Source organism: Sciurus vulgaris (genome assembly GCF_902686455.1).
Source record: "Sciurus vulgaris genome assembly, chromosome: 13".
NCBI lineage: Eukaryota > Metazoa > Chordata > Mammalia > Rodentia > Sciuridae > Sciurus > Sciurus vulgaris.
Window position 1 is genome coordinate 73,253,150 of NC_136474.1, and position 23,963 is coordinate 73,277,112.

The 23,963-nt window shown below is 53.3% G+C and overlaps 1 protein-coding gene across 5 annotated transcripts in view; it reads left to right on the forward strand.

The window, feature by feature from the left end:
• Positions 1–22,761, forward strand: part of CTIF (cap binding complex dependent translation initiation factor) — a 283,887-nt gene extending 261,126 nt beyond the window's left edge. For all 5 annotated transcript variants that reach the window (XM_079108994.1, XM_079108993.1, XM_079108995.1 and 2 more), the window contains 2 exons: positions 18,361–18,414; positions 19,960–22,761. In XM_079108994.1, coding sequence (XP_078965120.1) covers positions 18,361–18,414; positions 19,960–20,175 — 270 coding nt within the window. In that variant the 3' untranslated portion in view covers positions 20,176–22,761. The remainder of the gene's footprint in view (positions 1–18,360; positions 18,415–19,959) is intronic.
• The last annotated feature ends 1,202 nt before the right edge of the window (positions 22,762–23,963 follow it).

Genomic DNA, 23,963 nt, shown 5'->3' on the forward strand with positions numbered 1-23,963 from the left:
CCTCCCTTTCCATACGTCAGGTCAGCAAGCTTCTCTAAAGAGCCATCTAGTAAAGATTTTAGGCTTTGCCTTTTAAACAGGCAAAGTCCAGTTTAACCACTGCCCTGTGCGGTGTGGTGCACTGAGCAGCAGCGTGAAGCCGTGAGAGTGGTTTCTGTACAGGCGACTCAACTCCCCCTCAGAGCTCAGACGCAGCCTAGACAGTATGTAAATGAAGGAGGGTGACTCTGTTCCGGCAAGACTGTATTTATGGACACTGAAATGTGAATTTCAGATCATTTGTGTGTGTCACAATATATTCTTCTTTTGTTCCTCACCCTTCCCGACTATTTAAAAATGTCAAAACTGTTCTTAGCTCTTGGGCTAAAGAAAGCAAGCCATGGGCGGATCTCAGGGGGGCCCTGAGTACACCCACCCCCATCAAGATCCGTGGTTCTTAAACTGGGAAATTCCCCTCCAGATGATTCGGATGCACAGTCAAGTCTGAGAATCACTGTCATAGGGAGAACTTGCAGGTTCCTGGGTCGTGCTTCCGGGAGAGGACCAAGTACCCCTATCTAGTCTGACCTCTGCTCCTCCCTGTCCCCATTTTACAGATTACAAAACCAAGGCCCAGAGGTGACATCGCTCTGTCACATGAATCCAGGCAGAGGCTTCGATGCAGATCTGGGTAGTTTTCTATCTCTAGCCACCTTCAGAGAGCTGCCTGCCAGCTCACACTGCCCGGGGCTCTAGCCAAGACACAGGAAGTGTGTATATGTCCCCAGGAGCCCCAAACGGCAGGGCTCCAGTGACTCACTTCCCACTAGTGGAGCTGGTGCGCGCCGAGCTGTCCTCAGACTGTCAGTCAGCTTCCCAGACCAGCCCACCCCGTGCTACAAACTCCGGACCAGCAGAACTGAAGTGAGAGGGAAGCACAGAGCCCCCTCTGAGAGGAGGAAAAGCGGAAGCCTGAGAGCCAGCCAGACCTCAGACCACACTCATGGTACTACTGCGGCCTTTTTTTTTTGTACTAGGGTTTGAACCCAGAGACCCTTAACCACTGAGCCACAGCCCCACCCCATTTTATTTTTTAGTTTGAGGCAGGGTCTTGCTATGTTGCTTAGGGCCTCACTAAATTGCTGAGGCTGGCTTTGAACTTGGGATCATCATGCCTCAGCCTCCTGAGTCCGAAGGATTATAGGCGTGCATCACCACACCTGGCTCCTTACTCTCTGTGAGCCCCATTTTCCATCAATAAAATGTGAAAATAGTATTTACCTGTACCTGGCTGCCACAGGGAGTAGAGATCAAATCTGTCAAGGTCAAGGCACATGGCAAAGAACTTGGTTTTTGGGGTTCTTTGTTTTGTTTTGTTTGTTTGTTTCTTGTTGGTTTTTTTTTTGTTTGTTTGTTTGTTTTGTTTTGTTTTGTACTAGGGATTGAACCCCAGACTTCTCTCATGCTAGGCAAATGCTCTACCACTGACCCACATCCCCAACCCTTTTTAAAGTTCAATTTTGAAGACAGGATTTTGCTAAATTGCCCAGACTGGCCTTGAACTTTTGGTCCTCCTGCCTTGGCCTCCTGAGTAACTGGGATTACAAGAGAGCACTGCTGTGTCCAGCTATGGTGGAAAACGTTAATGGGATCTTTATTGGCCACCTTGGCCTTATGCCTTAACCACGGAGCTACCCAGCCACACAACCTGAGCAGCTACAGAAAAAGGAACATGACAGGTGAGATTGTGGCTGCGTTGATGACTTGATGGAAGCAGTCTCCCATCCATGTTCCTGAAACATTTCACTGACAATTTAGGTTGGGGTGTGCAAAGCCCATCTTCCTGGGGCCTTTGGGTGGCCATTAGGGTCTGAGAGCACACTGAAATTGAATGCGAACTTCTGGGAACCTGTGTAGATGTGTGTTTTCCTGGGAGAGGGGTGTGAAAGTTTTCATCAAATCTTCATGCTCCCACAAAAGGCAAACAGGGCTAGGGCTGTAACTCAGTGGTAGAGTGTCTGCTTAGCATGCATGAGGCCCTGGGTTTGATCCCCAACACCAAAAAAAAAAAAAAAAAAAAAAAAAAAAAAAAAAAAAAAATCCAAAGGAGTAAGAGTAGGAAACTTTGACAGTGCTTCCCGAATTTAAGAATCAGCTTCCTGACCCCAATGTGCCTGAGGCACAGTGGAGATCATCTCATTCAGATCTGGACTTCTGTTCTCAGCCCAAAGGACTATGACTAGCATTCCCCGCCCCACCCCCTGATTCCCAGAATCTGATGATGCTCCATCAGGGAAATGGCAGAGTAAAGCAGCCAGGAATAGGCGGGGCGCTCAGAGCTGCCTCCAGGTGAGCGGAAGACCCTGGAAGGGAACCACCCAAAGCACCAGTGGTTGGCCTCAGATTTCAGTACCGTGGTGGAGTTTTAAAGTGGACAAAACCAGGCTCTGGTGTAAGCAATATGGCAGTGTCTCTAGGAAGAGTTGGCGAAAGGAAGGGACCCAAGAGGACTCAGGGGTGCAACTAAGGTACCATTTCTTAACCCAGGGACTAGGAGGTGACGGCATTCCCTTTGTGAAAATTCATCTGAATACTTACACTGCGGATGCATTGTTTTACACCTTACACTTCAGTGAAAAGTTTTCTCAAAAATGTTCAACTGAGACAAGTAGAAAGACAATATAAAATCACCCCGGGGGATTTCTCTATATAATTTTGCAACAAAGTTAGCACATAGTTTGAAGAAAGGGTCATTTGTATATAAACACAGTAACAGAGTAAGATTTCAAAATAATCCTAAGGCCAGATTTAAGTATCTTTCCTAACCCACACTGCTGTCTAAGTCTACTGACGCGACTTTGACTTGCTTCCATCATCTTACAGCCTACACACTGTTCTGCGGCTTCACAGCTACAGGGAACAGGCCTTGGTCTGACCTATTTTGAGTAGTCCATCCACCAGGGTGGCGGCTCTGCTCAGCCACCCCCCACAGAGTGCTGCCTGTCCTCTCCTTCCCTTCCCTCTCCTGTCCTTCTCCTTCCTTCTCTACTGGGTGTCTCTTTTCTCTCCCACGTCACGTACGTCCCTCTCTGGTTTTTTGTTCTCATAACCCATTGTGGAGAAGCCTTTCCTTAACCCCAATTCCCCTCCAGAAGCTACCTGCCTTTCATCTTCCTTTAAAGGCAGGATTTTCAAAAGAACAGTCTCCTCATCCACTGTCTCCCGGGGTGATTTCTGCCCCGCCAAGCCAACAGAATGGTCCCTGTCAAGACTGACATACGAGTTGACCATCCCATATTTGAAAATCCGAAATCTGTAACACTCCAAAATCCAAAAGTTTTTGAGTGTCTACAGGACACTTCAAATGGAAAATTCCATACTGTAAAACTTTTCCTCATGCACAGAATTGTTACACAGCCTGAGATTACCTTCAGGCCTGGAGTATAAGGTGTACATGAAACATAAATGAATTTCGTGTTTAAACTTGGGACCCATCCCCAAGATATCTCATTATGAATATGTAAATACTCCAAAACCCAAAAAGCAGCTGAAATCCAAAACACTTCTGGTCTCAGAATTTGGGATTAAAAATACACAAACCGTGTTATGAACTCCTCAGGCCTACTCAGGCTTCAGCTCCACCGTCATAGCTCAAAAGCAGCTATAGGTAATATGTAAATGAATGACAGTGAGTGACTATTACAAAAGAAAAAAAACATATACCCTGACATATTAATTTCATACAATTTTACCAAATATTGTTCTTCTTTTGCATTTTTTTCAACCATTTAAAAAAGTAAAAGTCATTCTTAGCTCTCTAGACCACGTGCCCATACAAAAAAACAGCCCACGGTGGAACTTGAAACTTGGTGGACTATAGGTTACTGACCCCTGATATAGCGGGGGGAATCTCAGCTGAGGGCATTTGTCAATGTCTGGAGACATTTTACCCATATCCAGTGGGTGGAAGTCAGGGACACTGTTCATGTCCTATCATTCACAGGAAGCCCTCACAACTAAGAATCATGTTCTTGTAATTGACAAAATGTCACTCATACTGAGGCTGAGCAACTCTGGTCTAAATGACCTCATGGGGCCTCAGGGCCTTCAATGCCATCTGTGCTAAGGACCCTTGCTTCTCCCTAGTTTGCTCAAATTGCATAAAGTTCATTGTCCTTTTTCCATCTTTTACCTATTTCTTATATAGGCAGGTGGCTGAATCCAGCCAGCTGGGGTCCAGGCAGGGCCCCTGGCTAGGCTACTGACGTTCTCACTGCCTGGAATGCCCTTCCCTTCCATCTCCCCCACCTACTCTTCCTGCTCTACAAAGGTCTCTTCTCCAGGAAGCCTTCCCTGAAGCTCCTCTCCTCTCGCAGCGAAGAGTTCTGCCTGTCACGACAGCACCCTCGTCCTGTGTCACATGCAGCCCACTTAGTAACAAGAGCTGCTGCTGACGGAGCAGAGCTCCCTGCGTGCCAGATACTGTTCTGAAAGCGTCTTGTAAGCTATCTGGCTTCATCTTGCAGCAACCCTCCTAGAAAGGTAATATTATCATGCCCACATTGCAGATGAGGAAACCGAGACCCAGAGAAGTGACCCCTTTGTTGCACAATGTAAAGTATGGCTGACTGAGTCGGGATTAGAATCAGGCAAGTCTCCCTTTACCACCTTGGTTCCAAACACTGATCCACTTAGGCAACATTCACCCTCCCACTGGACTATTTGACCTGTAAGGACAGGATCCAGGCCTCCTTGTTGAATGAATGAATGAATGAAAAGCTGTTACTGTCCTTAGGTGCATTGAACCCAAGACCTGCTGGATGCCAAGCCTCCTTGTTGCTGGGACTGCATCCCAGGGAACAGAGCCCTCCTGGGATGCCTCACCCCTAGCCAGCATGTGCTCTTTCAACCCCGATCTTCAGCTCTTTTAAGAGAGATAGCTGGGTCGGACACAATGGCACGCCTGTAATCCCAGAGACTCAGGAGCCTGAAGCAGGAGGATCTCAAGTTCGAACTCGGCCTCAGAAACTTAGCAAGGCCCTAAGCAACTTCAGTGATACTCTGTCTCAAAAGAAAAACAAAAGGCTGGGGATATGGCTCAGTGGTTAAGCGTCCCTAGGTTCAATTCCTGGTGCCCTCCCTAAAAAGAAAAGAAAAGAAAAAACCAGCTGGGTACAAGGTCCTGTGTGAGCATTTGAAGCAAAGACTAGATGAGAGCTAGAACTAGGTAGAACCAAAGAGCTTTCCTGCGGCTGTGAGTAGCAAGCCTTGTGCCATGAGTGTGCAGGGAGGAGCTTGGAGGAAGTTCAAGGAGGAGAGGGAGGAAAGGGAAGAAGAGGAGGAGGGCAGGAAGGGAAGGAGAAGGGTCTTGCAGTTGGTCTCAAAGGACTTGGGAAAAGGAGCCAGGGTGGGAAAAGTCTTGCCCAGTAGAGCAAAAGCTGGAGGCAGATGAGGACAAGACGGTTCTACAGACCTGCGACCCGCCGGGCTTGGCTGCACAGGAGGTGTGGAAGAGGAGGGAGGAGAGCGTAGGGCCGGGTGGAAGTGGGCCAGCGAGCAGGAATGCCAGGCTAAGCACTTTATCTCCTTGCAGCCGGTTAGTTGAACACAGAAAGAATGCATGGGGAATACAAAATATTGACTCATATTCTCATTCATCCAAAAAGATTGTCTCCATTTAGAAAGTGTTGCCCCATTATTAAAATTTATATTCTGCTAAGGGTAAGGCTCTAAAACCAAACAAACTTCCAGGTGCCAATTAAATACTCTTATCTCCAGGTCTCTTAGACTTGGCAGAGCCCTTACCAAATCTCGCTGACATCCCCAAGCAGCCCCAGGCCCTTTTCTCAGCCCAGGCCTGTCTGCCCCTCTGTTGGGTGGCTGCCACTCTGAGCACAATGCTTATTATGCCTTTAGCACAGCCTATTATTCTCTGAACATCAACAGAGCTTACTTGTCCCGGGCCCAGCTGTCCCTGCCCAGTTGGTCCTTGGTTACTGCCTTACGCACTCACCCACCACAGAACCAGCTGAGCTCCTTCACCCCAGGGACAGAGCTCTGGCCAACTTTTGCACTGTGGCTTCACACTCCAGCCCTGGAAGATGGCGCCTTTGCCTGGGCCCCAGGCCACTGCAGGCATTTATGTATTTATGTATTTATTTATTTATGTATTTGGTACCAGGGATTGAACCCAGGGGTGCTTAACCATTAAACCACATCCCCAGCCCTTTTTTTTTTTTTTTTTTTTTTTTTTTTTGTAGTGATGGGGCCTCACTAAGTTGCTTAAGACCTCTCTAAGTTGCTGAGGCTGGCTTTGAACTCTCCATCCTTCTGCCTCAGCCTACGGAGCCACTGGGATTATAGGCGTGCGCCACCAGGCCCGGCAGGCGTTTATTCTTGAACACAAGCGTTTATTTTTGCCAAGACTGCCAGGGAGAGAGGACACTGCTTAAGCAAAGGTGCCTTCGGGATTCCATGCTTGTTGGCTAAAGAATGGGCCAGTATTATACTTCTCCAACTCCTCAAGGCCCCTTGCTGGTCACTTCTGGCCTCCCCAACTCACGCTCCCAGTGGAGTCTGAAAGTGGTCACAGTCTCCTGCTTCATGGTGTTCACCTAGGGGTACCACAAAGAAATTCTAAGGAGCTTCTTCCCAAGCTCAGGGAGAGGTGGGCTGGCCCAGCCTGCAGACCATCTCCCTCTGTGAGCAGGGCAGGGTGAGGGCCCTCTGCCGCAGCCTCCTCCCTCGGGCTCCCTTCTGGCTGTAGAGTGTCCCCGGCTCTCCACATCGGCTTGCCCGCCATCTTTCTTTCTGATGAAATCGATCCGTTCAGCTTTATGAGAGAAAGCCTCTCGCACCCCCAGGAAGTGTCCTGACTTTCCTGAGCTGCCACCATACTTGGATGGATTGACACAAGGAAGGACACGGCAAGCGTGTGAGAGGAGGTCTGGGGCACTCGGTGGCTGGACAGCAGTGCAGTGGCCTCCAGGAAAGCTCACCCAGAGGAAGAGAGGACAGTTTTGCAAGGGAGGCCTGGCCTTGTGAGCTGGCCTGCCGGCTCCTGGCACTCGGCTAGGCCTGTTAGGAAATCAGAGACGCTCTGTCCCTCTCTAGCAGGCGCCGCTCCTCCCTTGCCACTGCCCCGCTCATTTAGGGCGCTGACTCTGGAGCCAGGCTGGCGGCCGGGTGCCCCTGCCATAGGCCCAGTGCCCGCCCGGGAAGTGTACACTCTCGCTTGGCTAGTGTCCTCAGTCCCAGTCCGCTGATAAGGCCAGCCGGCTATCAGTGGCCATCTCGGACGGGAGGGCAGGGTGACGCTCAGGGAAGGATTCCAGACTGTTTCCTTCTTGGGTTGAGCTCCAACGCCCTTATCTCCTTTCCTGCCAGGCGGGGGCTCCTCACTGCTCACACACAAAAGAAAACCCCGCCCAAGACCCAAACCCATACCTACTTGAAGGTGAAAGGTTTGCCTTTGATTTCACTAGTGCTACCTGGTTGTTAGGTGCACTGAGCTATTGTTTTAGTACTAGTATTTGATCCCACAAAGGGGTTGGGGATGGGGAGGAGAGGATGCCCTGGGAGTGGGGCTGCCCTGGGAGCTCCTGGGCCACCAGGAAGTTCCTGGGCCTGTCAGTCAAATGAGATGCTTCTTAGAGGAGAAACAACCAGGGAATGGCAGAGATCAACTGCTGACCCTCGGGAGGGCTGAAGGGGAGCGAGGTTACTCTGGGGGGAGTAGAACGAGGGAGAAGTGCATGGCCCAGCCCCTACCTTGGGTATCCTGCAGCCTGTAAAGAAGGCAGGAAGCCACTTCATAGCATACAGGAATATGGGCACAATTGTTGCAATATAGAATATGGGACAAGTGGGTGCCTGAGAGGTCAACTGATGGCTGCGTTCATGGGGCTCATTACCACTGGCACTGAAAGCAGAACCCTGCCTGCCAGCTTCCCCACACTCACTGTTCTCCCTCAGAAGAGTGTCTCAGCCCAAGACCTCCAGACCTGCTGCTGGTGATGCCTCCCGGAGGCCGGGGGCTGGCCTCGTTGACCCTGCAAGGTCTTGTTCCAGCCCAGCAGTCACTGATTCTACACGCAAGTTGCTATGGGAACTATAACCTTGAATTTCCTGGCTCTGGGGCTGTGAAAATCACAACCTGAACCTTCCGTTGATGTGGGTTTTTCGATTAATTTCCTGTTTGATTGTTTACTTTAGAGAGCGGAAAATGCCTTCGCAGGCCACTAGTTCCCTCTGCTGAGAGACTTGTTGTACCCTCCCTGCAAAGCCAGCGAGGTCAAGTCCAGGCCTCAAGTGGGTGGAGATGGGGGGCTGGGGCCCCTGCAGGGAGCAGGCCCCAGTAGAAGCAGAGGGCAGCCCCTGTACCTCCCCTGCCCTGCCCTGGCCTCCTCCTCCCCCGCCAAGGTCCCCGCCTGACCAGACGACCTGAGTTCTCACCCCAGGGAGCCGTTTTGTGCTCAGACAGACACAAACTGCAGTCATTCCTTCAGAGGTAGCATGAAGATCCTGGTGGTCCTGGATGCCCCCTGACTGGGCTGCCTGGCAGGAGGCTAGGAGAGTCACTGCTTTTCTACCGTCCCTCCTTCAGCAGTGCCAGCAGGTAGCACTGACAGCTCGCCCGGTGCCATGACTCCCGGGAGCAGGCTGAGGGGTGCAGGAAGGCTCAGGTGTGGCCTGTGGCTTAGGCATCCAGGTCTCCTGAAAGGACAACCACCCCTCACCAGGGGCAGGGGCTTGGCAGCCTGCAGAGCCCTCCGGCTCGGCCCTCAGAGGAGGCGTGTAGAAGCCCGGAAGGAAGTGGAATAGGAAGTGGATAGTGGGCTTCCAGAAGCTCCCATGGTCTAGGGGGCCACGTAACATACTGTCCAAACCAGGGCAGTTTTGAGGTCTGGGTGACAGGTGAAAGCTGGCCGTCCCAGGAGGACCAGATGTACATTCACCCACCTCCCCCGCCTCTTGCTCCAGCCTAATTTTGTGGGACTCCCCGGGGCCCACAATAAGCCACTTTGACTTTGAAGCCAAACTAGACCCTGGTTCAGAGCATGTTTTCTCTTGGGGAATTCAGTTTGCTCTGAGCCTCAGCTTCGGCCGCGCTAGTATAAAGATGGTTCTGTGGTATCTAACCCAGGTGGTCTGGTGTAGGGTCAAATGGGTTTTTAAGTATACTCAAAGCCCCCAGAGCAAGCACCAGAACATGTAAGCCAGCTGAAAATGAGGAACCAGAAGGTGGTGGGGAAAGAGGAAGCCCCAGAGCTGCCTCAGGTGTCTTCTGTCCACCTGAGCGGGGGTCATGTGAATGTTGGGGCAGTGAGCACACAACAAGCCAGAGGGGACAGCCATAGCTTCTAGAAGGCACTAGAGGAGAAGCTGGGAGTCACTGGCTGCAGATACAGCTGACTTCCCTGTGTTTCACGCCCAGCCCCATAGTGCTGGGAATTTATGGCTACAGGGCCTGTGAACAGAACTCCCCTCCGATCTGGGACACTGACCCGGAGCACAGCCCCCAGAGGAGCCGCTCGGGTGGTGGGCCTGTCCTCTGGCTCTGGTGTCTGCAGAAGGATTCAGTGTGTGCTCCGAGACCCAGATTACATTTCCACTCCCTGGGGCCAGCTGTGGGATGAAGTATTCCCCCATGTGACATTTACTGCTGCCACTTTGAACAGGGCAGTTTGCAAGCTCTGCAGGAAAGAGGCTAATTATTCCCTCTGGGGCGCCTGGTCCACAGTTAGGGTGCCTGCCTGCCTGCTCGCCTTAGTAGGAAGCTGGCAGCCAGGTCGCAGGGACAGGCCTGGACAGCAGTCCAAGTCAGGACTGTGCCTTTCCTTGGCATCCAAGCCCAGCCACTGTATCAGGACTCCTGTTAGTGGGAAAGTGACATGTGGAGGGTCCCTGCAGTGCAGGCAGGCTCAGAGCAAGGACGACAGGAAGGGAGCGTGAGACCACAAACCTCATGGCTTCCCCCACAGGCTGGGCAGCCTGAGCTTCTCGAGCACCTACATCACAGTCCCCGGCCACCTCAGAGGGTCACATCCTGCTCTTATTTCAGACTGATCCGTGTACTTGATCCTCCCCTCTCCTGGCTCTGCTCTGGCCCTCCCACCTGACCATTTAAACAGGCCTCAGACTCTTCTGCCTGGAGGGGCAGCCCACTGACCACTGACCCTGTGCCAGTGTCTTCCTCTTGGCATTCTACCCTTCTCTTCCACAGGCAAGTTAGGGAGGAAGGAAGGAAGGAGGGAAGGAAGGAAGGAAGAAGGGAAGGAAGGAAGGAGGGAAGGAAGGAAGGAAGGAAGGAAGGAGGGAGGGAGGGAGGGAGGGAGGGAGGGAGGGAGGGAAGAAGGGAGGGAGGGAAAGAGAAAGAGAGACCCAAAGGAAAAGAAAGCAAAAGTGTATCTTCCGTCCGCACTTCTGACCCCCACCATGCACTGAAGTCATCAGGCAAAGGTCGCCCTCCCTCTTCTCATCACCAAATCCAGGGGACTTTGGTCATTGTTCATCTCAGGTGCCTCTCGTAGCATTTGACGCCCTTGGCCTTGTCCTTCCTGGAGCTCTCTTGGCCTCCATGATACCACTTCCTCCTGCTTGACTTAGCTCTCTGGCTGTCCTCCTCCTCCAGGGCCGCTCCTCTTCCCTCACCCTTGAGGTGTTCTGCTGTTTCCAGGGCTGGAGGCCCGGTCCTCTCCTCTCCTCATGCCTGTATTCCACAGGTCATCTCGTTCACACCCATGCTTGACTGACCCTGGGCACGGAGGACCTCATGGCCACTCTCCTATCCTACTGATCATCCTCCCTGACCATCCCCAGGGACCAGGATTTCCAAAACTGAACTCACTGCCTTCCCACGACCATGGTGGCATCCCCATTGTGCAGTCAACCACGCCCTGGGCAACGGGGCCTCTGCACGCAGCCTGTTCCCTGCTCTCCCCTGCCTCCCACATGCTCCTCCCTCCGTGCCTGCCTTGACTCATGCCACCACGATTTCACCAGGGCCTCCTCGCTGGTGTCCCTGCCTCCTGTCCCCAAAGCACTCTCCCCACTCATTTTATCGTCCACTCTGTGTAAGAAAGGATCTTTATTGTTTGGCTGGTTTGGGGGGCTTCCCTCCATTTTTCCTTTTCTTTCCTTTTTTCAAATTAGCACATTATCATTATTTATAGTAGTGGGATTTGTTGTTACACATTTGTATATACAAACAATACGACAATACAATTTGGTCAGCTTGATTCTCCAATACCTCCCTTCCACAGACTTCCTTCTCTATTCTACTGGTCCCCCAAGAAAGGTTTTTTGTTTTGGGTTTTTTTTTTTTTTTTTTTTTTTTGGCATTAGGGAGCACACATGCAGGGCAAGCACCTCAGCACTGAGCCACATCCCTAGCCCAAGAAAAGTTCTTTCTAAAGTGCAAATATTATCATGTTGCCCTCCAATTTAAAATCATTCAATGACTCTCCTGCCCTTTGGGATAAAATACAAAGTTAGGCCAGGCACAGTGGCACACACGTATGTAATCCCAGCTACTCAGGAGGATGAGGCGTAGAATTGCCAAGTTCAAGGCTAGTCTGGGCAACTTAGTGAAAAACTGTCTCAAAATAATAAAAAGGACTGGGGTTGTAGCTCAGTGGTAGAACACTTGCCTAGTATGTGCGATGCCCTGGGTTCAATTCCCAATACTGGAAAAAAAAAATCCAAACTGTGGAGTCCTTCAGGATGTGACCCTGGCCTTCTTCTCCTCCCCCCGACCCAGTACCGTGTATTTTTAGGAATCGTTAAGTCCTTGTGCACTAGGGCACTCCGTTTGCTCACATTTTTAGCTTATGCACATATTCCTGGAGTGCTCCCCACCACCACTCTATCCCCTGCTCCAAGCCCATATGGCTAGCAAAAGCCTCTGGATCCCCCCTACTAACTGTGAATTATGCCTCATTCTTGCTAATCCTGTACTTACACCGTGTTTAGCACATGGTAGGTGTTCCATAAATGTTGTTGAAAGGATGGGTATGTAGGTGAGTGGGTGGCTGGCTGGCTGGCTGGCTGGATGGATGGATGGATGGATGGATGGATGGATGGATGGATGGATGAGTACGTGAGTAGGTGGGTGGATGAATGGGCAGATGGGCGAGTGAGTGCACAGATGGATAAAAGAATGGATAAATAGATGTATGGATGGATGGGTTGTTGGTCACCAACACAGACGTAGGATAGATAAAATCAATTCAATTTTGTGAAGACCCAGGTGATAATTGTCAACAGAATTGAGAAGTATGAGTTCCAACCAGAAAAATAATTAAAAATAAGCTAATCTGGGAGAAATTAAAATCCCTCTCCAAGGAAGAGGATGCTGACCCAGGAGTCTTGGGTTCCTTCTAGCTCTGCTTGGACTTGCTGTCTGTCTGGCTTGTGCAAGCGACTTAACTACTGAGCCTCGGTTTCTCTGTCTATTAAGTGGAGATAATAATGCCTGTGGCCTTTGCCTGTCTCCACAAGAGTGTCAGGAGGGTAAATAGGATGGTGCATACAAAGTGTGTTGAGATCGGCAGGGAAGATACACGGCTATAAAGCTAGCGGTGTAATAGCAGTAATAACAGCTTGCATTCGGATCAGGTTTTGCACTTTTCAAAGCTCTTTCACATGTATTATCTCAGTTGACTCTCAAAACAATTCTAGGCAAGAATTATCCCCCTTCTCGGTGAGGACATTGAGGTACAAGGTGAGTGAGTGGCACACCCAGAGTTACTCTTGGTGAGTAACAGGCCTTCTGTCTCCAAGCCTGCTACACATTTTTTGATGATAACCTTTCTTGGGTAGATTATCTACTTCCCTGCCTCTCTGAACAAAGAACCAGGCATAATTGACCCTATTCTTGAAGGCTCAAGGTCATGACCGTGAACATCAGTTCCTGTGCTGACCTACAGACTTGGCTGTAGATGCAGTTCTGGTGTCAGAAGAGATGCAGGGAGATGGGCCCTGGCTGCCTGAGGGCCCTCCTGAGACACGGGTGTCCCTGTGCAATCCCCACCCCAGCTCACATCCTCTCCTTTCTCTCTGCTCTCAGTGTCTGAGCCCCTCACTCTGGCTTCCTCCCGCTCCCCGTCTCAGCTCTCCCTTTTTCTCTCTCCTCTGGCCTGACTTCTTCCACACTTTCCACTTGCCCTGCCAAACCCTGGCCCTTCTTTCCACCCAGACAGCCCATCAGAGCACTCTGGTGGGCTTTGTTCCTCAGCCAAGCTGCCAATCACGGGCACTCTGTCAACTCCCTGTCCCTGCTCCTTCTTTGCGTGCCCCAGCCCACCTGCTCCCCCACCAAGGAGCAAGGCTCCTGGAGGCAGGACCCCAGCTGAGCTTTTGTTGCAGAGCATTAGGCAGCCTATGTCTGTTCTACCAGGGCCACGGAATGTGCTGTTGGTGGTCAGGAAGGGCTGGCCAGTGTGCCTTGGACTGACACTCTTCCCTGGTAGGGCAAGGAGTTGTGATCTGCAGCGGGGAGGCCCACGGGTCCTCCCATCAGCACCCCCTTTCCCTTCTTGTCAGGTGGCATCCCAAACAGCCAGCCTGGTTCCATCCTGGGCATGCCTTGGGCAGTGTGCCCGTGCCCCAAGGTCCTTCCCTGGGGACTCAGGATGCTCTTTCTCCCTAGTTGCTGTCGGGCCTCCCACAGCCCAAACGAGATCACCTTGGCTTCTCCCTGAGGGAGGATATGATGGGTGTGCCCACAACAAGTCTCCGGCAGAGACAATAGGACAGGAATGCTTTCGCTTCCGAACAAACACCGTGTGGGCTCGCACAATCGCCTTGGATTCTCGTCCAAAAAACACATTTTGCTAAGCAAGGGCGCGGGTGGCTTGCCTGCCCCAGCCCGCCCACATCCCTCTTGTGCCAGATACTCTGATGAGGGGCTCCCTCCTCCACCCCATGCCTTTGGACCCCTGAGTGGGCAGCCATCGGCGCAGCCCTCTTCCCAAGAGTGGTGGTCCTCAGGATTGAACCCAGGGGTGCTCTACCTCTGAGCTACATCACCCATCTTTTTTATTTTCTCATCACTCAGTTGCCTTGAACTTGCAGACCCTCTGCCTCGACCTCCCCAAGTTGCGGGGATTACAAGTGTATCCCACCACACGGGGTTTTTGTTTTTGTTTTTTCTAACCATTTTCTTACGGTGGTGAAGCACAAACTTGCCCATTTCAACCACTTTCAAGTGTGTGCTTCTATGGCATTAAGTCCGTTCACACTGCACGCAACCATTTCCACCGTCCATCTCCAGAATTCTTTCATCTTCCCCAACTGAAACTCTATCCTCATTAAACACTAACGTCCCAGCCCCTGGCAGCCACCAGGGACTTTCTAGTTCTATGAACTTGACTCTTCTAAATACCTCATATAAGTGGAAGCATTCAGGCGTTTGTCCCTCTGGGACAGGCTTCTTTTGTTGAGCATGCTGTCGTGAAGTTTCATGCAAGTGGTAGCAAATGTCAGGTGTCCCTTCCTTCTTAAGGCTGAATAACACTTTATTGTATAGACAGAAAGCTTGTTTATTCATTCATCCATCCGCCCACGCTCGGGTGGCTGCACTCTTAGGCTGTGATCAATAATGCAGCCATGAGCCTTAATGTGCGAGTCCCATGTCTGCTCAAGCAGCCACTTTTTAAATTTTTTTCTGGCGCTGGGATGGAACCCAGGGCCGTGTGCATGCTAGGCAAGTTCTCTTCCACTAGCTACACCCCCAGCCCTGAGAGGCCACTGTGAGACAGCTGTTTGAGTTCAAAGCAAGCAATCATCTCCTGAAGATCTCAAGGAGAGCATCCATAAATGACAGAACTATTGGTCCCCTCAACACACCAGCAAGGATTCACTTAGGAAAAGAAATAGAACCCAGAACAGGAAGTTTGGACCAGGATGGAAGAGCAGAAAGGTCCCGCCCTTGAAATGATGCCCACAAAGGGCAAGTGCAGCAGGGAGTCCTGGGAAGCCACTGGGAAGCCAGAGCTGTTGAGCCTGAGGGGCACTGAAAGGGGTCCTGGAGCTAGCCCCTGTGGTGCTGTATCAGACTCCCTGGGGAAAGCAGGCCAGCCTCTTGTTTTAACAAAGAGCAGCCAGGGGGACTTCCTGGCTGTGTACCCAGGGTCAGCAAAATTCCCTCAGTGGTCAGGGAGGATGGAGAAGCCACCCTCCACACTCCCATCAGCCCTAGGGTCTGAGTCTACTCTCGAGGGGTGGCATTGAGAGGCCAGGTCTGCTTTTGAGGGGAAGGCAAGACAGGGTCTGCAGCCAAGGCTGCCTTCATGTACTCTCTGCATTCCGGCATCTGTGGAGTAAAAGAAAAACAGAAAACTCCCAGCACTCCTGACTTCCTTGAGAAGGCCCAGCAGGGCCCGGCACACCGTGTGATTCTTGGCTTCATACAGGCTTTCTTTCCCAAACAACCAAGGAAGAGATAAGACTGGAGCAGGGGACCTGCCCACAGCTCCACTTGAGAGTCCTTGGGAGGCTGTCCCCTGCCCTGGCAGTCAGAGACCCAGAGCCCTGCCAGGGAGACAGCAAGGGCAGTGGCCCCCAGAAGCATGCCTGTGGGAACTTTGGTGCTGCAGAGGGGACATGACACAGTCACCAAAAAGAGGGGAAGAGAAGAGAACAAATAAGAATATGGAACACAGAGGAGCTTCTTCAGTCAAGTCATGGCGGAGCAGAAGGCAGCAGGCCCCGGGCAGTAGCAGAAACGGGGAGCCAGACACGGGCTCATCAGGGCAGAGCTCCGCTGACAGAACCTCGAGGCTGCTTGAGGCTTTCCATGCAGAGCTGACAGAAGCCCGAAGGGCCCTTTTCCAGAAGGAAAGGCAACCACATTTGACTATGTTGACTGCTCGTCAAGCACTGGCTCTTTGAGGAATTTCCCATAATGCTCCTTCACTTGTCCCTACACCTCAGAATCTGGCAGGGCCCCAGGAGGTACGAGACCCCTCAGAGGCGCATCTCAGGACAGCCCAGGAGCACCTCCACTCACCATGAGAAGCCCGATTGAGCAGCTGCCAACTGCCAGCCGGCACTCAGGCGCATCCTGAGCCTACCTTCCCACCTTCCCGACAGCTCCAGGCTCTCCTCTGCTCCCCCAGCCGCTGCCACCCACTCTGTGTCAAGAGTTCCCTCCCCCAGATACCTCGCCTTCCCCCTTTCTTGTGATTTTTACCAGCAACTTTTATTTTAAGGACTTTTCTCCTTCTACGCACCAGAGGAAAAGTATGAGAGAAATTCACCATAGCAGGCAGTTGCAGAGACGGCAGAGTCTACGCTGGTCCATGCCTTCCCTGGGGAGGAAGTGGGGCCAGGCCCACCTTCCCTCCAGTCCCACCCCTGACTGTCACAGGACCCCCTCCCACCAGGCATTGGGGTCAGCCCCTGCCAGAGAGGGCTAGGTGGGTGCAGGCCCAGGTGACTCAGGGAGGACGGCTGCAATGTGAGCCCCACCCCAACTTCTTCCAGAACCTGCTTCCCAGGCTCCACTCTGGTCCCCTGAGTCCTCCAGATAAGGGAGACCTTCTCTGGGCAGTCCCTGAGTCCCCCCACCCCCGGCACTGGCTAGTTGGAAGTCTCTCTTCAGAATCTGCAGTCCTGGGGCTGGAGATAAGGAAACTCCAAAAGCAGGCACCAGTGTGAAAGGAAGGGACAGCCGTGTGCCATGGTGTGCAGATGTACCTGGACATTCAAGTTACTTTCTGTCTTTGGCTCTAATAGTAGTGTGGCAGGTAGTGTGTGGGGGTCATAGAGCATGTGCAGGGTACGTGTGCAGGAGAAAATCCTAGAAGTCACATGGCAGGGTCGGAGGATGTGAGCACATGGTGGTGATCATCGTCACCAAGTTGCCATCGACAAAGCTCTAGAGCTCATATCTCCACGTGCATTGTGTGTTTGCCGAAACATCAATTGTAATTTCGTGTGATAGCCCCTCTGACAAGAGAGGTGTGTGGGGTGGGAGTACCCATGTGCCCCTCAGGTCCACCTTTCCCAGGATGGTGCCTTGCAGACCCTCTGCTTCCAGGGCTCCATCCATCCCTCTTGCAGACTCTGGCAGCTGGACAGGCCATCTCCTTGGCTCCCAAAGTGTGTTTGTTAGCAAATGTTTACCAAGTACTTACTCGGCACCAGGCACGGTGCCAGGTTCTGGGACAGCAGTGGACAGCAAAGGCCCTGCCCTGGTGGAGCTTCCCTTCTCACGGAGAGAGTTGACGGGCAAACAAGTGGACGTGTGTTGAGCCACAAAGAGGAGTAAGAGGAAGGCGAGGGGGTGGTCCTGCGCGGGGACGGCCTGGCTGAGCGGGGATGTTTGGGCAGAGCCCTGAATGGGGTCAGGGAGTGAAGTCTGTGGCTGTGGGTAGCTGAGAATTCCTGGGAACCAGAGTGTGGACGTCCAGAGTTGGAAATGTGGACGTGCTACAAACATGGAGGAACTCTGAAAATAGCACATTTAGTGGAAGAAATTGGTCAAAAAAGACCACGAATTGTATGATTTTGTTTCTAGAAACTATCCAGCATAGACAGAAAGTAGACTAGGCGTTATTGAGGGCTGGAAGGAGGTGGGAAAGGGGGATGCCTACTAATGGGTACAGATTGCTTTTTGGAACGATTAAAGTCTTCTGGACTTAAATAGTGGCCGTGGTTGCATAACTCTGAACATCCTAAAACCCACAGAATTATTGCTTTTCAAGGGTGCATTTTTTGTTATATGAACTGTATCTCAATTTTAAATGAGAAAGATTGAGAGAAAGCCAGGTAGGCAGAGGGAACCCTGGCCAGCACTGTGGCCAGCCTGAGCACTGAGTAGCCTGGCTGTGGCCTGGGTGTCTCTGGGTAAGTCCATGCAGCCTTGACTGTGGCCGTTTGCAGTGTTGAACCAGAGGAGAACAGGGCTTGATTCCTGCGCGTCCTGCAGGGCCAGGCCCGGGGCTTCTGACCCTGTGGTCAAGCTTCCTCACACCCCGGGGGAGCCACTGATAGGACATCTGAAAGCTAATTTCATTTCCCTGAGAATTTCCACTGCCCAGCTGTTAACAGTGGATGGTCCCAGCACACTGGGTGTCCCCAGGCCTTTCTCTGTGAGGGCCTCTCCTCGCAGCATCCTGACCTGGCCCAGGCTCCACTGCATGGTGACCGCCTCCTCCACCTGCTCAAGCCTAGCAGAGAAGTCACTGCTTCCCAGTCCCCTTTTCTTTCCGTCTTCTGATTTTTGTGGGCTCTCACTCCAGCCTGCCCCTTAGAGACGTTGTCACCAGTTACATGAGGACTGGGTCGGTATGAGCTAGGTCGGGCAACCTGGCTGCAGTGGCTGGCAGCCAACGTGCCACCTGAGTGGTCCCCTCTCCGCTGTCTCCCTCACAGCTCTTGCAGTCTCAGGACGTGAAGGAGGATGCCGTCCTCTGCTGCTCCATGGAGGTAAGCAGTGGGGCTTGCATGTCCCAACGTCACGCCTCGCAGTTGGGCTGGGGGTACGAGGTCACTGGTGCATCCACTGGTCGAGGGGAAATGCTTGTTGAGCAGGGCTGGTGGGGGTGACTTCATGAGCGAATGGGCTTTCTGCACCCAGAGCTGTCCATCCTGAGCCACGTACGTGCGGATGGTGAGAACAGCCAGCTGCAGGATAGAGCCTGGCTCTCTAGAGAGGCAGACAGAGGGCTGGCATTGCCCACTTTCCCCTGCTCCCATGACCACCTGCTCCTTGATTCAGGCGTGCCACACTGATGACTGAAGGAGCTCCACACAACCCGCTGCCTTCAAGTATCTCCCTTTGCTTTGGTGGCGTGGGGCAGGAGGAGGTGCCTCATGCTGAATCCCCCATGTTGGCTCAGCCACCTTGGGAGGCGCCACTCCAGGTGTGGCCACTGCCCACTGAAAGGCTTCCTCTGGGATCTTCCTTTGGAGTTTGCCTCCAGTCCTATCCCTGGGGTGGATCTCGGCCTTCTGCAAGTAGCCCAGAGTTACTCAGAGTGGAGCCCGGGAGGAGGGGCTTCTAGGGTGAGGCCCCAGCCTGGCAGCACTCGTGAGCACGCCTCTCAGGAGGCTCTGCCACACCCAAGGAGCTCAGCAGCCGGAGGTGCCAGAAGCCAAGACAGTCCACAGGACAGTTCGTGTGTCGAATTCCAGATGGGCACCTACCTGGTACCTGGGAGACTGGGGAAGAAGGCGGAGTCCTCACCCTCAGGCGGCTCCTGGGCTGGTTGGGGATGGACGCACACAGTGGAGGGACTAGTTGTGAGCGCAGAGTACACATCCCTAACAACTCAGGGAGTCAGGTAGGGAGGGACCAAGAGGTCAAGGGTGGCTTTGTGAGGAAGGCAGAGCCTTGACCATGGACAGTTCAAGGCTGGGCAGGGTGGCGTTGGGGACTGAGATTATAGCAGGGCTGCTTTTCAAGACTGCAGGACCTATCCCAGTTCATGTTTCTCTCTCCCCTTTGTCACAAGTGCAGACAGAGATTGGTTCTAAAGCTGGGAGGTGAGATGGGGACAGGAGAGAAAGGGAAAGAGAAACGGGCTACCACGTGCTCTCAGGTTCCATGTAGACACGGGCAGCTAATAATGACTAAGCTCTTTTCCAAAGAGACACCACCAAGTGGATCTGAACACATGCCACCTGATCACCTAAGGGATCAGGTCACGGGGCCACTCGAAGCTGTGGTTGCAGTCAGGGAAGGCTTCCTGTAGGAGGGGAGCTTCTTAGGTGAAGGGGGAAAGAGGTGTGTTACTGAAAAGTGCTCTTCCGGGCTGGCAGCAGGCCGTGTTTTGATTCCTCTTGTTCCTGCTTGCAGGTGGATGTTAAATGGGAGAGCTCCCATTTGGAGATGTCCCAGTTCCCTCCTGGGCCTGCACGTCCCTAAGACTACCCAGCTATTTCTAATCCCTGCCCCCAGCCCGCCTAACCAAGGCTGGGGGGTACAGGGCATCCCAAACCCTGTCCTAACTGCCACTTCTCTGCCCACAGCTGCAGAGTACAGGCCGGCTGCTGGAAGAACAGCTGCCTGAGATGATGACAGAGCTCCTGGCCAGCGCCCGAGACAAGATGCTATGCCCCTCGGAGTCCATGCTGACCCGGTCACTGCTCCTAGAGGTCATCGAGCTCCATGCCAACAGCTGGAACCCTCTGACACCCCCCATTACACAGTACTACAACAGAACCATCCAGAAACTGACAGCCTGACAGCCAGGGGGCCTGGCGGGCAGCCCACGGGCAGCTGGGGCCCTGGTGCACAGGGCCAGATGGACAGGCGGGAGGACAGGGGTGGCCCTGGCGGGAGACAGAAATGGGCAGGAAGGCAGGCAGAGTCGTGGCCAGTCTGGAACCAGCAGGGGAAGGATCAGATCCCTGAGAGGACCCTCCCCCACAGGTCCCTCTCCCACCCGAGCATGCCACAGCTCACACCAATAAGGGAAGCATGTTTCTTTTTCATGGTGGCCTGGCCCTCGCCCATCCTCTCTCCTGCCCCTCCCACCCCCTGCCACCTCACCCATCCCCCGCCCAGCTTTTTGGCGGGGGTCTTGTCTCTGCCACTCCTCAAGAGTCTCCAGCAGCCTTGCACACCAGGACACCGCGTGGGTCAGAAAGGACCTCAGAAGGCTGAAAAAGTGGGTCGAGTCGGGCTCGCATTGTTCCTGCGTGCTGTCAGCCGCAGTCGCCAACTGGCAGCAGGGACATGTAGCAGATGTCCGGGAGGACAAAGGCAGGCACGGTCCCCACCAGCCGCCCATCACCGCGGGCCTTTGTCAGCCTGGTGGAGCTGGGGGCGGTACTTTCCTCTAACCTTCACGCTCCACCCTCCCAACTTCAGCTCCTCCGCCTGCAGCCCCAGCCCCAGGCCTAGGGGGTCGGCAGCGGGGAGCGGGGCTGGAGCCTGCAGCTCAGCCCGCACCCTTTTATTTTATTGTGTTTTATTTTTCAAAAGTCGGTTGCTTTGAAGTCTCTCCTCTCAATGAAAATGCCCTCGATGTGATCACACAGTCAGCCCGCGAGGACCCCCTGATTAGCTGGAGATCAAACCCGGCCCCCTCTCGAAGGATTCTAGCCACAAACAGCTTGCCAGTAGCCAATTAGGGTAATTGGAAACTTCTGCCCCGGCGGGGGTCCCCGCTGGAATCCTCTGTTCCTCAGCCCCTGGCCTGCAGCTCCTCTGCTCTCCGTTCCTCTGGCTGTCTCTCTCAAAGGGCCAATACTGTCGCCCCTGGACTGAGTTAGACCCAGTCCTGGCCTGGGGCAGGGGCGGGGGCAGGGAGGGGTGCCTTGTAGTGGAAGTGGTCAAGAACAGGGATGGCAAACAAACCAAGCGGCACAGCTTGTCCCAGGCTCCTGCTGGGGGGGAGAGTGAGGTGGGGGGCTGCCTTCCTCTCCAGAACTTGAAAGTATGGCTCACAGGCTGGAGGCTGCCCTCGCCTCAGCCCCAGAAAGACCCAGAAGCCCAGCCCTCCCAGGCTGTCAGGAAGGGAGAATTCATCCAATCATGACAGGGACAGTCAAGTTGCCAGTGGGGCCGCACGATGGAGCTTTTCAGGCTGGAAACAAGGCTGGGGCTTCTTGGAAGGCCCCCCATCCAGAGGAATAGCTTTCATCTTTGATAGCTAGCGAGGAGGACGAGGTCAATATGGGTTTGGAGCCCATATTTTGATAAGTCCCCAGAAAATGCCAGTAGCGTCCAGCAGCATCCCAATCTGCCCCTTGATTGAAGCTGGCCAAGCCCTACGTCAGGCTGAGGCTCCTTCTCGCCTCCTGGTTCAAATCAGATTGAGTGGGAAGGGAAGGGTGGAGGAGGTTTCTTTTGACTGTTCCTGAGTCTGGGAAGGCAGACAGGGTGGGTTGGAAGAAGTTACCCAGTTCTCCCTGCTTTACCCACTGAAATCTGCCTTCTGGCTCCAGTATAGGAGCCTGTGCTAGTCCCCAAAAAGAGCCTGTTGGTAACAAATAGTGGGGGACCTAGGTTTCCTCTGCCAAGAGGCCTGTGCTCCCCTGGCCCTGGCCCCTGCCCTCTTCTTCCCTCACCGTCCTTCCCAAGCTCTCTCAAGCTGCTTCTTACTGCCCAGTCTCCTGCCCAGCCCTTAGGCCCAGGGACATCAGGAGCCCCACAGGAGGCTTTGAGGGAAGAGCTGGGCTGATCTGGGGATGCTCAGAGAGGGCACCAGGGAACACATGCTCTCCAGAGTCTGGAGTCCAGGAGCCTCAGCCAGCCAGCAGCTACTCTCCTGCAAACACAGAGAGCCACACCTGTGCTGAGATGGCTTCCCTCAGGTGTGGGGTGTGTGTGTGTGTGTGTGTGTGTGTGTGTGTGTGTGTGTGTGTGTGTGTGCATCTGCTGAGAAAGAAGCAGGGGCCCAGAGAGGCCGTGAGCGGGGGCCTAGGTCGCAGTGGAAGCAGGTCCACCCTGGGGCTCCCTGAGGAGCTCTTCCTGAAGGAGGGGTCGGAGTCCCTGCAGAAGCAGAGACAGCACCCCAGGCGCCATGGGCCTAACGCGCGTCCCTCTGACAGGCCTTTCAGGGTCTTGCCTCAGAGCCAGCCCCTCCTTGCCGGGAAGAGCAGTGTGAAGAAGTGAGATATAAATATGTACACATATATAAATATATTTTTAATTACGTGTCGTGTCACGGTGGCTCTAGACGTCCCGTTTGCCTAGTGTATTCCATTGCTTGAAAGCGCTTCCTGGCCAATCTGAATAACACGTTCGGCTGTTTTTCTAAATGCAGGTTGCTGCTACTTCTCCAGACCTAGAAGGAAAACATTTTCAATTTTTTTTTTTTTAAAGAAACAACAGCAAAGCCTAAAATTTAAGAGTCTGGGGCAGCTTCCCATGGGAGACTACTCAGACCGGGGCTGGAGGCAGAAGTGGGTGCTCCATGGCCCCCCGCACCTTCCCAGGCCAGATTCCTCTCTACTGCAGGAGGAAGGTCACATCCAGTTGGCCTCTGAATGTATTCGATGGGAGACAGAACTGGACATGGTGTCACCATGGCCTGTGCTGCTGCTCCCCACTCGCCCGCAGTTCTTGGCGCACGGAGGAGGACCGGTACAGTCATCTGATGTCCATCCTCCTTGTCCCCGCCCTACCTGTCAGGATGAGTTTGTCACCCTTTTCCTCTCAGGCTGCCTGCTTGTCACCCTCCTGCTGCCCACAGCCTGGTGGCTTTGCCTGAGCTCTGGGACCGCAACCCCAGTAGGGCTCCCAACCTCCCCTGGACGCCGGGAGTCTCGCTGTCCTCCACAGGGAACATGCACCCCCAAACCCAGCTTCGTCTGTCTGTCCTTCCTTAACCAGTCTGTAAACCTTTATAGTTTGGGGGTCGTCCTGTCCATCTGTGTAAATGTAAATGTTGACCCGGTCGGTATTTATTCTCATTTTTATTTTATTTTATTTTCTCTGAGGGGTGTACGGGGAGGGACTGAACCGCAGATCACGCCCCAGGCAGCTGAAGGGGCGGGCCAGACAGCCCGGCTGCCAAGAGGAGCAGCCCCCTGGGGCCACCCCAGACAGTGGCCTGCAGGAAGCCCAGTCCCAGGCTGTTATCTGGCATCAGAAGCCGGCCAGCGTTCCTTGTCCCACACGCTTGGCTTGGCCGTGGTGTGGCGTCCCTCAGCTGCCGGGCACACTGTTGGGGAACCTCTGATGGGGTCTTTGAAGATGCAGATCAGAGCGAAAACAGCTGGGGACACTCGGGACACTCGCACCGGAGGCTGGCCACCTTACCTGAGCCAGCCGGGGGCCAGACAACAGGACCTACCTCCCTGGAGCAGGGCCTGGGGCTGCCCACCAGAGCTGCGGTGGAAACCTGCTCGCGCCACCGCCCCACCTCCGTCTGTATGTCCTGCTTTTCAGCTGAACCCAAACTACAAGTGGGTTTAAAAAAAAAATAAACACTACAAAAACCCAAAAATGCCCTGAATCTGTGCTCTTTGTGTGTTCAGCAAAGGCAGTCTGTCCAGGCAGTGAGCTAAGGAGAAGAATCGCC